This window comes from Talpa europaea, assembly GCF_964194135.1.
Source record: "Talpa europaea genome assembly, chromosome: 9".
In the NCBI taxonomy this organism is placed as follows: Eukaryota; Metazoa; Chordata; class Mammalia; order Eulipotyphla; family Talpidae; genus Talpa; species Talpa europaea.
Genome location: NC_140076.1, coordinates 105,171,546 through 105,186,891, shown reverse-complemented (window position 1 = coordinate 105,186,891; position 15,346 = coordinate 105,171,546). Strand labels below are relative to the sequence as shown.

General features: G+C 34.5%; 1 protein-coding gene across 2 annotated transcripts in view; it reads left to right on the top strand.

The window, feature by feature from the left end:
- The window catches only part of VAV3 (vav guanine nucleotide exchange factor 3), a gene marked incomplete at its 3' end in the record, with an annotated part of 291,483 nt that overhangs the window by 199,387 nt on the left and 76,750 nt on the right, over window positions 1-15,346 (top strand). For both annotated transcript variants that reach the window (XM_084243513.1, XM_084243512.1), the window contains exons 18-19: window positions 399-424; window positions 4,232-4,277. In XM_084243513.1, coding sequence (XP_084099639.1) covers window positions 399-424; window positions 4,232-4,277 — 72 coding nt within the window. The remainder of the gene's footprint in view (window positions 1-398; window positions 425-4,231; window positions 4,278-15,346) is intronic.

Sequence of the window (15,346 nt, the reverse complement as noted above, 5' to 3'; positions counted from 1 at the left end):
TAACTTAGTGTGTTTATAGTCTATAGTTTGTAGTCATATAGTCTGTTAAAAGACAGGTTTCTAGCTTTCTCTCATGCACATAAATGTAGTATAAACCAATGTTTTAAGGAGCTTTATGTGGTTGGATTGACATTGCTTAATAAACAATTGAAAAAGTTAAGCATGACCTAGAAGTCATTTAGAAGTATGAGTCATTTTCCTGACAAGCCAATAAGGCAAGAGAACCTGGGTTGCAAAACAATTACTAGCCCAGCCTGAGGGACCCTGGAAATATATTACAGGTATCAGTTAGGAAAACAAAGCAGTAGTGTTTTACCACACTGCAGAGAACAAGCTAAGGTTTCTAACCAAACAAAATAACTTTGCACTGACAATGCCAATTTTTACATTTGTTTCAGAACAAGGAACCCTCAAACCACCTGAGGTAAGATTAACATTTAAACATTTTTATGTAACTTTTGCATTTCAGGTTGTTTGTGAACTTAAACAGGATTGCGTTTTTAGAATGTTAAATGTGCCTTCTAAAATGGGTAGAAACAGAGTGAGCAACCAAATGCTTATGAATGAAATGCACGGTTTAAGTCTGGAATTTTTCAGAAGATCTTTATAGATAGAAAAAAAAATGTGAGTATTTAACCTCAAAATGTATGTGAAATGGGACATTTCTGAATCTTAATGTACTTTATTCAGGTAAAATTCTAATAAGCTGCAGTGTTCTAGCACTAATATAGGCATACATTTCCCAGTCTCCTGCTGCAGAACTCCACAAAACCCCAAGATTTATAAGACGAATGCACCTAAAGATGCATTGGAATGAATAGCTTTGATTCTTTTATGTACAGAAAGAATAGTAACCCTCATCCCAGGAAGACCTGTCCCCTGTCTTGGAAAATTGTGTCCATGTTCAACATTTGCTAAATTGAAAAATGCTACCATTGCTCACGTAAGGATGTGTCTTCATGTTTCTGGTAGTTTTCATTTGAGCACAAACATGACTGGTATCATGTCCTATTGGTCAAATCAAGATCTGATAACATTTCCTTTTGGTTTAACACAGACTCTAAGGTATAATGGCTTTCAAGTATGTGATTCTTGTCACTTCTCAGAATAAAGCTATTTTTAAAAAAAATTACTAAAAAAGAAATCTATGCTAGATTACAGATAACCATCACTTTGGTTTTCAACCAAAAGTAAAAATTCTTTGCCTGACTGCCTCCAAATAATGTCATTATCAGAGAATATGAAAACATAGCATGTGTGATCATTTGTGTTATCTGAGAATTTCAGAATCAAAGAATGACAAAAAAGTCTGCCAGTTTATTTCAACATGTAGCAATATCTTGTTAAAAGTTTAGTACTATTAGTATGTCTTTAACAGACAGGCATTTATATAGTTGGTCAAAATATTGAAAACTATAAAAAGATGTCAAATACGAGGTAATTGTTTCTGCTTTCTTGCATTAAGTACATAATTTATCATCTAGAGTATTAAGAGTATGATAAAAGGATATGTATATACATCCGTTCCCTGTGTTACTTGACTGTATTTTAGAATCTAGAATCTAGATCAAACATTGTATAATAATATAATAGTATTTTTAAAACATACCATGTCAGTTCTTCCAGAGGTAAAATAAAATAATGTAAAATTTCTTTCCATGTTTAATTGCTAGGTAAGATTTTTTGCCTGGAAGGGTTCTTCTAGCAGTGCCAACGGTTATCTTGGAAAGTAGACTTTTTTTATTTTTTTACTTTTAAGCTTATTATTATTGAAGCAGATTTCCTTGTGAAGCTTGAACTTTTACTCAATGTTATTTTACATTTATCCATATATATATTTTATATATATATATATAATATATGTATTTTCCCCCCAAGGAATATGATGTCACTTGATTTTATTAAAGTTATGTAAAGTGGGTGTATTTACAAAAAGAAAGTGTGCTAAGAAGTGGTGGCTAATAATTTTCACTTGATACCAAATAATTCTCTCCAAGTTTTTTATACTTGTAAAAATCACACATAATCCTATTATGAAAGGAGTTAATTTTTATGTTGATTTTTTTAATGTAGCATCAATGTTTTAGTGACTTGCTTAACTTTTGAATGTAGTAAGTGTAATTTTTATCTAATGTGTGATTCTGCTATTAATCTACTTTAGAAGAAAAATTACAGTAAGCTCTTACACTGGCCAACCCATTTGAAAACCTTCACTTGGCTTAAGAGAGAAGTGAAGCAAAAAACATTAAGATGCATCTTTCACTCTGTACTCCCCACTGAGACTGTGAAAGTTACTTTCATTCTCTGGGATAGATGCTTTTGTGAGGTTCAGGAATCTTCCCAGAAGCAACTGATGAAGCCCTTAAGCTCTGTGACTTTTATTCCTCCCCCACCCTTGCTCTTGAATATCTTCAAGAATAGTCCTGTTCTGTTCCCCTTTCAAAATAGCCTCATCGTGAACTTTTTATTTTTAATTTCACACTTAATTCTCTAGGCAGTTCTGTTTTCAATAGCCGCAGGATTCTTAACCGTAGGCCTCCATAACCACACCTTGGGTATTGATCACACATCTCATTCTGGACTGAATGTTCAGAAACCACCTCTGGCTCCACCCGGCAAGGTTGCCATTACATATCTATTCGATACCCAAATCTAGGGTTTTCTACCTTTAAAACAGATCGAGGAACCAAGCCAGTTCCATATAGGAAATGAAATTTTGCTTGTTTTGTTGATAAATCAACAGAGAGAATTAGGTTTCTCTCAAGAGAGGCAAGTAGAGAGGGGTTATTGGACAATAAGGTACTTTTAGTGAAAGAGAAGGTGATAGGCAATGAAGCAAGAAAGAACTCAAATACAATTAGGTTGGTTGGTTCCCCCCCTTTTTAGATAGATCAAAGGAGATTGAGAAGTTTCTGAGGACTGATTCATTCTCCTTATCTCATGGAACCCAGGTGTGCCCCTCTCTGCTTTCCTTCCTCCCATGCTGAGACTAGGACTTGTCCAGCTGTGTCCCAGTCTTTTGAGAATAGGTGACAAAATAACAATTGAAATTTGCGTTTTAAAGTTGTTTAAATATGTTCTGCAAAACATAAGTTTTTTACAATATAAACTACTTTTAAAGTCCCTTTGATATATAATACACCTCAAACTCTCTAAATTCTTGTACTGTTCATTGTTCTTCAAATAGAGCTCCAAAATTTTTTCACAACTTCAGATAGAAAAGAAGTTTTCTTTGAAAGCAGTTTTCATCTAAGATATCAGGTGTGAACCTATAACCCATTCTGCTTCCCTTGTTGTGCCTTCGCTACCAAGAAGCCCAGAGCTACATTTTCTTTCCTTACTCACAGCAACTGTCTTTATACTGGTTTTGCCAGTATAACTATGCATCTTACTCAACATGGCGTCAACCCTGGTTTTAATGATTCTGTTAATGCTTTTACAAATCCATTTTGCAAGTGGTGTTAAAAACAAAAGTTGTATGTTTAGAATTTATCCAATTTGCTTTGACCTAAAAGTCCTGAAAGTCTCTGCTTGATATGGCTATGAGAGCCTTTGGAAGAGTGTAAAACCCCATTTCACCACTTGACTTGTGAAAGAAAGGAAAGGAGGAAGCCTCTAAGACAAATCCATGGCCAATGTGTGCTTAGCAAAACTAAGTGTGCTCTGAGTGAAAACAAATTTCTACACATAGGCACAAACCCCAACACACATAGAAAGAAAATTGCTTTTGTGAGTATCTGAATTATATGGTAGTTAAAGACCCAACATTTCATCCAGTTGTATAATAAAAAGTGAAAATTAAGATTGTATTAACTAGTGTGATTACCATAGTTATGAGGAAGGAATGATTTCATACTTGTGAAATTGAGCATGTGACCATACATTGTCAGAGATTTAAAATCTTTTGTTCTGCATTTATCTATAATTTTTGTAATGTACAATTTTCTTATGCATTCCTTTTTTCTGTAATAAGAATTCACTCTCATAGTAAACAAGCTGCATGCCTCTTCTGTTTCTAAAAGTATTCAGATACATCTGATCCATAATTAAAACATCCATATCATTTAATTGCTTGCAAAAATCTGAGATTGTTTTGAGGTTGTATGCCTTCTCCAATCTGATCTGTCAGGCCTCAGAAAAGTGCAGCATTTGTTGACCTTCTAAAGTGTCACAAGGTAATGTGATTGAATAATGCAGCTTTTTTTTGTCTTTGTTTTACCTTTCTGCACAGAAACGGACCAATGGACTCAGAAGACCCTCCAAACAGGTGGATACAGGTGTGTTTCTGCTTATTCATCTATAATCATGACTTCAGTTAAATGGCTATGGAAGTATATGGAAATTGCTGTAGAAAGTCCACAGACTGTTGGCCTTTTTTCCTCACAGTTTGGTATAATTTGTGACCAGGAGGGGAAGGTCAAATGTAAATCATTTACCTGACAGTGCCGCCTAGCACAGGGTCACGTGATGAGTAACCACACACTTCCCTTCCCACAGCAAGCAACTGAGCTGGTTATTTGCTTACTAAACAGCCTCTGGGTACCTGGTTAATGCTAACATATCCAATTCTTCCCCTGCTCCCTCCCAAATCTGGATTGAAAATCAACCAACAGGTTGACACTTAAAAATTAACATTTTCTTAAGGGGCTAAGGGAGTTCGTAAACCAAAGGTTAGTATCCTCTGGGTTTGAGAAAATACTTTTCTGATATGTGTTTTTGTAACAGGAGAATGATGTTTATGACTTTGTGAACAAGAATCCTTTCTGGAGACAAATTGTTTGTCGCAGAGAGCATTCATTTATTTTCTATTTAATATTGTGAGGTTTGCTTCATTATTTTAGTATAATTATTTTTTCATCCATTAAGCAATGCCTTCCACAATCTAATTACCAAAGATTGTTTTGTATAGGGCCATATCATTGTGGGTAAAGGTATTCATGGTGAAATAATTCCAAATATATAAACTTGATAATAAATCAAGTTAAGCATGAAATATAAAGTAGCCTTGCTGGAAAATAATCTGGGTTATATGTTTTGCTTTTCCATCATAAACAGTGTTCACTTGTAAAGTTTAGCTTTCAAAGCTTTGTAGCTTTTAACTGAAGCCACACCCACAGTAGCCCTGTCTGTTTATGAGCTGTTTGAGAAGATTTATAGGCGCTCTGTTGCCTCAAGCTAGAAATTGCCTCACCTGTATCCTGAGATCAGTTTAAATTTTTTAACTACAGAGTAAAAATTAAGATAATTAAAAACAGAGGTTTCTGGTTTACTTTTTAATAATTCTGACTTTCCCATACAATATTCTTTGCAGAGAACTCTGTAATAATTAGAAATGACTTCTGTTTAGTAGCATTGTCTGACTGGACATACATTTCTTTTCTTATTTTTTTGTGAGTTTTACATTTCTATTCCATAAAATTATCAAACTATTTATAAAAACTAGTTTTAAAATGTTTTCTTATTCTTGTACTGATATTTTTAAATCTAATCCTCCCCTTTCACCCTGGGAAATGCATTTCTATTTTCCTATTTTGTTAGTAGAGTCACGTTTCACATTTGAATAGTAGCAATTTGTTTTATAGCCAAAGCTTTTAGGAGCCCTTAGATTACTTAAAGGGTGATATAGTGAATTCAGAAATTACAAACATGACAAAGTGGACCAATAATAAAATAGTTTATCCTCCTTTGTATAAACACAGCTCTCCTGGTATTCCTGTTTGTCCAAAGATAAAAGAATTGGTGCAATATGTTATGTTAGTAGGAATATTATATGTATATGCCTATCTATCAACATATAATAGTTTTCTATTAGGTATGATAACTATATAGGTTTTTTCTCATTTTTTCATATTTTTGAAGTAGATGGTTGATAATCTTGCTCTTTGTAGATGCTGTTGTAGTAGCAACTATTTCTCCTTGTTGGTGACTTTTGATGTTAGGTTTGAACTATGTATTTAGGGCTGGTTGTCTTTTCCATCTTCACCTATTTCTGTTGGTGAGTTGCAAAGCCCTTTTGTTAAAGTTCACCTTTGCTTTGATGACTGTCATATGCTGAGGCTGAGATGATCCTGATGTGACTCTTGTTTAGCAGATTTCCCCAAATGTATGGGAAATGGATCATGCCAAGATGTTTAATTAAGCCAGAGATCAGTAAAACTAGGGCTTCCTTGGCATGAGCAAATTACTTCTAAGGGGCATTATTTGCTGTTAGTGCTTTCACCTAGGGACTTCCTTTAATCTTTTCTCTTCTGGCTATTTGAGTTGACATCTCCACGTGTTAATACATTGACTGCTTTCCAGGGTCTCACTCAAGGTATCTTGTAGAAAAAAAATGATCAAACAGTTTGGGAGGTCAAACTTAACCACTTCATCAGCCCCATATTTCAGAGCCATGAACAAAGATCTTTGTTTTGGAAAGGAACTTAATGCATATATCTTTGGGTAATCGGTGCCTAATTAATGTTTGTTAAATTAATCAATGAATGGCTTTATACTGCTTTTGTATGCATTGACTTCCTTCTTCCTGCTGACAAAGTAGGCCAGTATCCTAATGGGATGTGGAATAGTTTGTGGTAGGCTCTGAGTGACATTACCAGGGCTGGGAATCCAATTTCACTGTTTACTTGCTGTTGATCTTTGGCTCCCTCTTTCTATGCTGTAGTATCCTCATTTGTAAAAGGAGACAACAACAACATCTATTTTGCAAAGCTGTGAGCATTATATGAGTTAATATGTGAATGCACTCATAACAGTATCAAGTATGTAGTAAATGTTAAAGAGGTGGCAATTACTCTAATAATTACTTTGCAGTAGAGCTTTCTATTTAATATTGGACATCTTAGTATGTATAGGGGAATCAATAGTAGTTGTAAATTATTTCCATTGAAGCTAAAAGTTACATAGTCAGTTTTCAGGGTATGTGCTTATCTTTAAGAAGAGAATCAACAGTGGTTGAATTTTTTCTGGTGAAGTGTTTGTAGTATTTATGAGTCTAACAAAGAAACAAAGAAAGAAAAACTCCCAAGGTTGAAAACATATTTTATGGAATTCAATTCAAACCAAGAAAGAGTTGAGCTGTAGGTTTGCCTTGTGGCTTGTTAGTACATTTAAATACTTTTCTTTATTAAAAAATTGTGGTTAATCTTTACAGATAATATTTGCAAATGACTTCATGGTTTAGATTGTTTTTTTCTTGTGTTCTATTGTGTGTTAAGAAATTTATCAATTTATGATTTTGACTGCTTTTATAAATATAGTAATGTGTTAGATGCAAATTCTGGTAGCTCTTTTGGATTTCTTAAATATAGCAGGATAATTTAATCAGTTTGTACTTTTCTTCCTGAGACAGATGTTGGTTTCAGGAAAATAACACTTGTAAGAGACAGATCAATTATTTCAGGAACACAGAGGTGCTAGGCCTTTTTCAAGAACATGAGATCATAAATCTCAAAAAAAAAAAATCAGCACTGGTGTAATATTTTTCACCTAATGTGGCACTCAAGGTCAAAGTTACCAATTAAAATTTAATATTGAACTTTAAAATTTTCCCTCTTTACAGTATAGAAGATACAAATTCATTTTTGTTTGCATGTGGCAGATCTATATACCAGAACCTGTGTTCTTTTAATGTAGTTCATGCTTTTAGACTATTGCAAAATTTTCTTCTTTCTGTAGAATTCATCATATCTTGTATTAAGTTCACAGTCACTAGCTTTTAAAGAATTCAGGCCTTTGTTCTGCATTGCACTGCCTAAAGATTAGATGGAGTAGATGGAAAAGTTTAGGTAGTTTATTCCCTTTCTGATCTAAGTTACTCATGTGGTTCATGATAACCTTAAGTGGTAAGTGAACAGATAATGCTTAAATTAATTAAAAAAAGTTCTTTCTGATTCTTACTTTTCATGTACTTATTGAACTCCCATTTAGAAAGAGAAAACTATGGCTTAGAAACTCTGCCTTTTCTTACTCACTAAGAAGAGACATCTTCAAAAATAGTCACTTTCACTTTTAGGTGGGTAGGATTGATGCATACATAATGCCACTGCTGTTTTTTTCTTTTATTACTAACTTCTTGTCTTATACAATAAGCACAAGTCATTCATTATAAAACATGGCCCTTTTCCACAAAGAATTTATATTCCTTCTAAGGAAGCAGTAGATACAGGGACAGTCTTGATGACATAAATGCATAGATGTGAATGTACATGTAAAGCATTTTAATATTATATACCATTATATATTATATATGGTGTAGTGTCATAAAAACAATTGGTGAATAATGGGATAAATATATAACAAATTCTAATTATGTGTAAAGAGTAAAAGGAATTGATAAGGGAGATGCAAATATGTGCTCAAATTGATTTTTAGGGAGGTTGTCAATATGTGATTTCATTTATAAGAATAAAAAAATTGTTATGCTTGCTTATTGTATTGAATTAAAATTTAATATAATTTTTCTTAATGTGTTAAATTCAAATTGATACATTCATTCTAAATATAAACAGAATCATTGATTTCTTCTAGATTTACTTTTAACCACACTGTCCATTTGCTCAATAGAGAAATTTTTTATTTTTAATTTCCAAATAGAAAACATTGATAAGACAAATAATAACCTAGGACCTAAAAGTACATTTTGGTGGAAGGAGGGATACAAAAATGTATTCTTGAAGACTGTAGTTAAATGAGATTTTTGTGTATTATAAATAAGTAATGTATCCATAGATTACAATATTTCCATATTAATCAGTTAGACCTACTTCTGTCTTTTCTGTCACCTCTAAAACTAATTTCTCATCAAATATAAATCCTAATATAAATAGTGGAAGCATAATTGTAAATGTGCAAAAATATATTTCACATTGAAAGAATGAACTTGAAGAAACTGGGACAATAGAACTCTGTGATTAAGATTCATTGCCGAGAAATGAGAAATCCAAGCTGTGATCGAGTGCTGGGGAGCCTGCTCTGATTTTTAAAATAGCTGATTTGTCTCAAGCTTCTATTAAACTATGGACAATAAGACTAGTTTTGCACTAAAGCAGTTGATTCCCTTGTAGTTATTTTCAGGACTGCCTTTATATTTCCCTTTACTCTTATGACAGATTTCTGAAATGTGCATCACAATCTCTGGCTCACATATATATTTTGGTTTGAATAGGATTTATTTCTCTTTTTAAAGTCTCATCTTGGGTTCACAAAGGGTCACTATTGCTGTCATCTGGCAGGTTTGTCCACACCTTGCCAAGCTAGTCTTTTATATTGCTGTGGTACCTCCAGCATAGGAACGAGGGCAAGGTGAGTGTTTGAAGACAGATATAGGAAAGCTGTAGATGGGAAACAAAGATGGCTCAGTATCATATAAACAAACAGTGATCATTGAAACAAAACATTTGAGTGATTATATGTAGAACCCACTTCTCGGTCACTTATGCACTTACAACTTCTATTAATTATAATAGTTATTTCTTTAAGAAATAAAGCATGTGCCTATTAAATATTTGGAAAAAAATATTTTGAAAAGGAAGTCTGATAAACTACTTTTAACTTGGAAGGTCAGGTATGACCTGGGCTTCTCTTGCTGGATCTATTAGCTGTGACCTACTACCCAAATACCATCTCATTATAGAAGAAAACGAACATACCATCTAATGCTAATTAGACAAAAGAAACCAGAAATTTCTTATTAGCCAATACCCTCTGAAAAAGAAGTAATCTTGTTTCAAAAGAATCAGTTGAATCAAAACTACTGGCTTCCAGTAAAATTATATCCAGCTGATAACAGGAAAGAGGGTATTGATAAAGCAATCCTAAATACTATAATTTTGTATAGTCTTATAACATAGTACTATGTACAAGTAGTGAGAATGGATACCAAATTAGAACACTGCAGTGCAGTTTGTGGAATTTCTGTCAAAGCAACTTATAGTAGCAATTATTTATCTTTCAATGTATTTACTGAATTAGAGTCTTATAATTGTTATACAGATAATTTTTCTTTTCATACTCAGTTTTTTCCTACAGAGATATTAGAAATACATAGAGGTTTCCTGTATTCAGGAACTTGGAATTTTGTTTGAGAGACAAGACACATAGATATAACTTGTCAAACAAAAAACTCTGCAGTATGTTATGATCCACCTTGTGTGTGATATAGCTTATGAATGCTGTCATTGGCTAGGAAGGGAGGAGGGAAATTTCATTATAGACTGAAGAAGGGTATAGAACAAGAAGACACCACATCCACCAAGCACATCAATACAAGTTTATGCAGAATGACATTTTAATAAGCTGTTACTAGGATTGGGTCAGCTTAGTTCTACATCATCCAGTATGCTTTTGATTGACAAGTGGCAAAAATGTATTTCAAACTAGTATAAGAAGAAAAAAGGAGTGAAGGCTTTACTGACTTAGGTAACTAGGAAGTCCAAAATAGTTGGCTTCAGGCAGAGTTTGATCTAGGGGCTCAAATATCATCACACTTCCATTTTTGTCTGTATCTCAGCTCTCCTTTCTTCTCTGTTGATTTCCTATTAACAGATACCTCAGGCACGTTTGTTTCATTTGGAAGCAAAGTTGGACATTGGCAACTCTCAGCAATCATTGTCTCCACAGTTAGTAATTTCAGAGAAAATAGAACATCTTTCTTTTTTTCCTTAGTAAATCTAACAAAAGTCCCAAGGAAGTCTTGGCATTGCCTAGACCATATGCTCATTTTTGAGGTAATTGCTGCAGCCAGGGCACCTTGGGATTGGTCAGCCTGGCTTTTGTGCCCCACTTCCAAAATGGAGACCTAGTCTTCCCACTAAAATTTGTTTCTTATAAGAAAGAAGGACTATGTTTACAAAAGAATGGGAGAAGGGGACATAGAAGTTTGGTTTGGGCAGATTATAATATATACCTGCTACTATGTACCACAAGTTTCAGACATTTCCTCCTTGGGCATACAGTAGTTAGGTTTTCTACCTCTCCATGCTTTTCTTTTTTAATATGTAGGCTCTTATAGTTGATTATTTTCTAGTATCAGAGAGGTAAATCTGGAGGGATGTACCTAAAATGGGAACTGGAGATTCCCAACAAAGGTTCATCCTTGCTTATAGTTTTAGTTTCCAGGAATACCAAGAAAACAGTTTTATTTTCTCATACTACTGTTGTTATACCCCAAATATCAACCTGGTATTCTTCTTTGGATGCAGTTACTATGCTTCTAGAAGGAGATAATCCTTTGTTCTACTGTTACCTACTTACATATTAGTGTAGATTGGTCTGTCAGATTTGAGAACTGAGAAAAGAGGACCCATTACTTCATGTCTGTGGAGGCAGAAGGCAAGATATATGCTCCCCCAACACCCCCCACCTCCTCATCCCCACTCCCTCTTGAAAGGGTCAGGCCGAGCATGATGGAAAGCCAGAGAATGAAGGCCTTGAGGTGTTATATTGAGGCCACAACCTGCCTCTGTGCCAATAAAACAGTAATGAGGGAGGAAGGATCTTATCTACTTTTGTCTGTATTAGTTTTTTTCACTGATATCCCTGGTCATCAGAGGCAGCCCCATACAGTGGTTTAGACTGTGGGCTCTGCAGTGGGGTTATATTCTGCTCCTCCACATACTGGTTGTATAATCTTGTTCAAACAAACCTTTTTATCATATCTAAGATGGGGTCGTAGTAGCAGACACCTGTGATTGTGAAGATGAGATAATACAGAAAGCATTTATCTGTAAGGTTTGACATGGTTTAACACAGTCAATGCTCTGTAAATGATGGTAATAGTGATGGTTGTTACTAATACTTATGCACCCCTGTATAAGTTTCTACTTCTATTTAACATCTTACCATAAATTCAGCAGCTTAAAACAAAACACATATATGTTAACTCATGGTTTGTGTGGGTGAAAAATCTGGGCATAGTTCAGCTGGGTTCTCTGTTTCAGTTTCTCACACAAGACCTCACTCAATGTCTTAGCTCAGGCTTCATCTCATCTGAAGGCTCAACTGGGGAAAGAGCCACTTCCAACTCGCTTATTTACTTTTGGCAACAAATTGGTAACATTCTGTTCCTTTGGGCTGCTGCACTGAGGTCCTCAATTCCCAACTTGCTCTTAGAGACTGTCCTCAATTATTAACCACATTGGCCTTCCCATTAAGACTGCTTAATTAAAGTATGCAAGCCAAGAAGGTGATAGAGTCCCTTAGCAGCTGGGGAGGGAGGTGGCACCTTTCTTCCCACCTGCTACCACAGAACATGCAGTGTTAGATCCTCTCCTTGATTATACTCTTTTTAGCACAGTCATGGAAATGACATCTTGCCACCTTTCTGTTGGCTAGAGGCAAGTCGCAGGTTCGGCCCACATTTAGAGATAGGAAGTAAAAAACTGTGTGAATTTTCAAGGAGAAAGGGATTATTGTTCATCTTAGAATCTATCACAAATTCTCCAGAGGAGATATTGCTATTTTTTGGTGGAGGGAACCACAGCTCTGAGAAGTTAAGTAATTTATCCAACATCACACAACATCTCACTGCTAGAAGGGCTTCATTGTACTGTCGGCTCCTTAGACCTTATTCTTCTAGACATCTTCTGTCTACCCTATATATTTCAAGCTTCAAGCAGAGAAAAGTTTATTTTTATGAAGTTTATCTGGATAGTACAGTGCAAATTAGCAGTGTGATCTGGTTGGTTTGCAGAGTTCATTAATGGTGGTTGTTACAAAGCAGATTTATGGATGATTTTATTTTATGCATTGTTAATTTTGCAAATGTTAATCTGAAATTGCTACAGTATTTCAATTAATTTGGACGATTAAAACTTAGCACCAGAAGAATCCCTAGAAGATAAGGCAGCTAATTAGAGGTTCTGAAACAAACAACTGTAGACACTGGCACGGAGACATGCTGAGTGGATGACACCCAGCAGAACCCACTCTGCTTAGCAGTGAGGAAATGGAAAGAATAATTTCTGGCAATCTAGATATTAAACTTCAATACAGTTGAATTTTTAAAGCTATTTTATAGAATTAACTGTTTAAATGAATGTATGATTTTTCTACTCTCATGAAAACTGCCTTCAGATAATTTTGGAATGTCTTTTGGGTAACAAGTGGTAATACAAACACAATACATATTTGTTGACAAAGTATTTTTCAGATGTCAAGGTATTTCATGCTTTCATATATATTGTCTCTTTTTTTCCCTGAATTTAAAGTTGAGAGGTTACATACTTCTTAAAAATTAAACATAACCTTTTTTGATAAATTCATTTTGCAGTTTGAAAAGTTTATTCTAGAACATTCAGAAAATATAAGGAAGGATAAAAAATTTCCTGAGCCAATTACTTGTATTTCCCCCTTCTTTATACTTTTATTTTGTTACATATTTTTTCCTAGTACTTTTTTTCTCCGTGTATAGCCGTATGTTTATAATTTGTTTGTATTTTCAATTTGGTCTTCTGCTTTTGTCACTTAACTTTCTTTCATGGGCATATTTGTTTGTTTATTCATTCAACCATTTGACAAGTGTGCAGTTTTGGTGTTATGTTTACAAGGGTGAACAAAATATGTTTTCCCTCACACAGAGTCATGGGAGCAGAGGTAAGATTAGAGATCAGGGAAATACACGGGCTTTGCCTAAAAGGGGCACTGCATTAGCTTCCTGTGAACATCAGGAAGAGATGTGCAACCTGGTACCCTGCGTGTAAGCTGGGGATTGAATGGAGATGAGAATATGAATGGAGAAGAGAGGCTGCAGACACAGGCAGCAGCTCCAGCAAAGACCCAGAATTGGAAAAAGCGCAGAGCACCTGGGGTTTGAGAGGGAGAGTTGTGTACAATGAGAATGAGAGGCATCAAAAGCAAGATCTTTGTTAATCTAGAAATTTTACTTTATTCTGAAGAACACAGTAAACCTTTTAACCAAAGGAGTAGACTGATCAGCTAGGACAAATATGAAGAATTATCCTGATCATACTGTGAATGGTATCTTGAATCATGTATAATCTTCAGAATAATATGATGTGGTTTTTAGCACAGTATATTATTAGGCAGTGGTCTAATTTTTGCTGTTAAAAATACTGCTTTGAGAAAAATCTATGCATCTTCTCAAGTGGCTGATTATTATTCATTTAGAAAGGAATCATAGAAGTAGAATCTCTGGTTCAAAACATGAATTTCTTGATTGTGTATGTTGCTTAATTGCCCTTTAGTATTGTGTTGAATTATGTTCCCACAGTCACTGATACATGAAAATGTTTTACTCGGGAACACGCCAGTGGGTGTCCAGACACCAGCATTTGCTTTTAGCTCCCTTGTGTTTTATTTATTTATTTTTTTCATCAGGGTATTATGCTTTTCATTAATTCAATTGATTGTTCCCAGCCTTTCCAGCCAGGTATTGTTAGGTCCTCTTTACTTCTTTTTTTAAAAATTTATATCTTTTGTGTCATTGTGTATGCCCTGTAAAATTCCTACCACCAGCCCCATAGTGTTTTAAATGGCCACAAGGAATCACATGATGCTTTGATTTTAGGACAGAACTTCTCTTTTTGGAATTGGAAATGTTTCAGTTTGTTTAGAGTGCATTGACAGGATTAGATAGATGCAAATGAAAATATTTATGTGTTTCTCCATCACTACCTACCATTGTAATGCTGATGTTAGAGCTTCTAACTCCCAGAGGCAGAGACTTGTATTTAAAACATGGAATTCCATGCTTTTGGGGTCCCATACTTAAAAAGTTGTGTAAGTATAACTTCCATTTAAATTCAAGCAGTATCCAATAACAGAATCTGGCCAGTGATTCTGAAAGAAAGAAATGGCAACACCCTCTTGGAATCTCAGACTGTTCAAGGATGTTTTTTTCTAGCAAAACAGGAAGAAGTTGGAAAAAAGCATATGGACTCAGGTTGAGCATATGATGTGTTTTCAACTTGAATCGGCACTTTACTCATATTTGTAGTGTGACTGAAAATTAATTTTGGTGAAGGCTTTAGATTTGAGAAAGGAAAAAAAAACCCTATCTGGGACTAAATCAACATTTTTGGCATCTCATTAATCACTGCCTTATGTAACCATTTTTCCCACCTAAGGAGAAACTACTGGGATGAGAAAAGTTTATAATACTAATGCCAAGTGCAGATCTTTCCTCTCCAAAAAGGAGTTCATTAATCATCATCGAAGCACAAGAACAAACATACTTTGTTTCTCTTGCCAATTTTTTTTCAATAACATTTCTGAAAGGATTTAAAAAAAAAAAAAACCTTTCAGTATCTGAAAGGTTTTAATTTTGCTGTTATTTAATTTGCGATAATGTTATGTAAATTTAACATGCTCTGAGGATGCCTGTGTATAG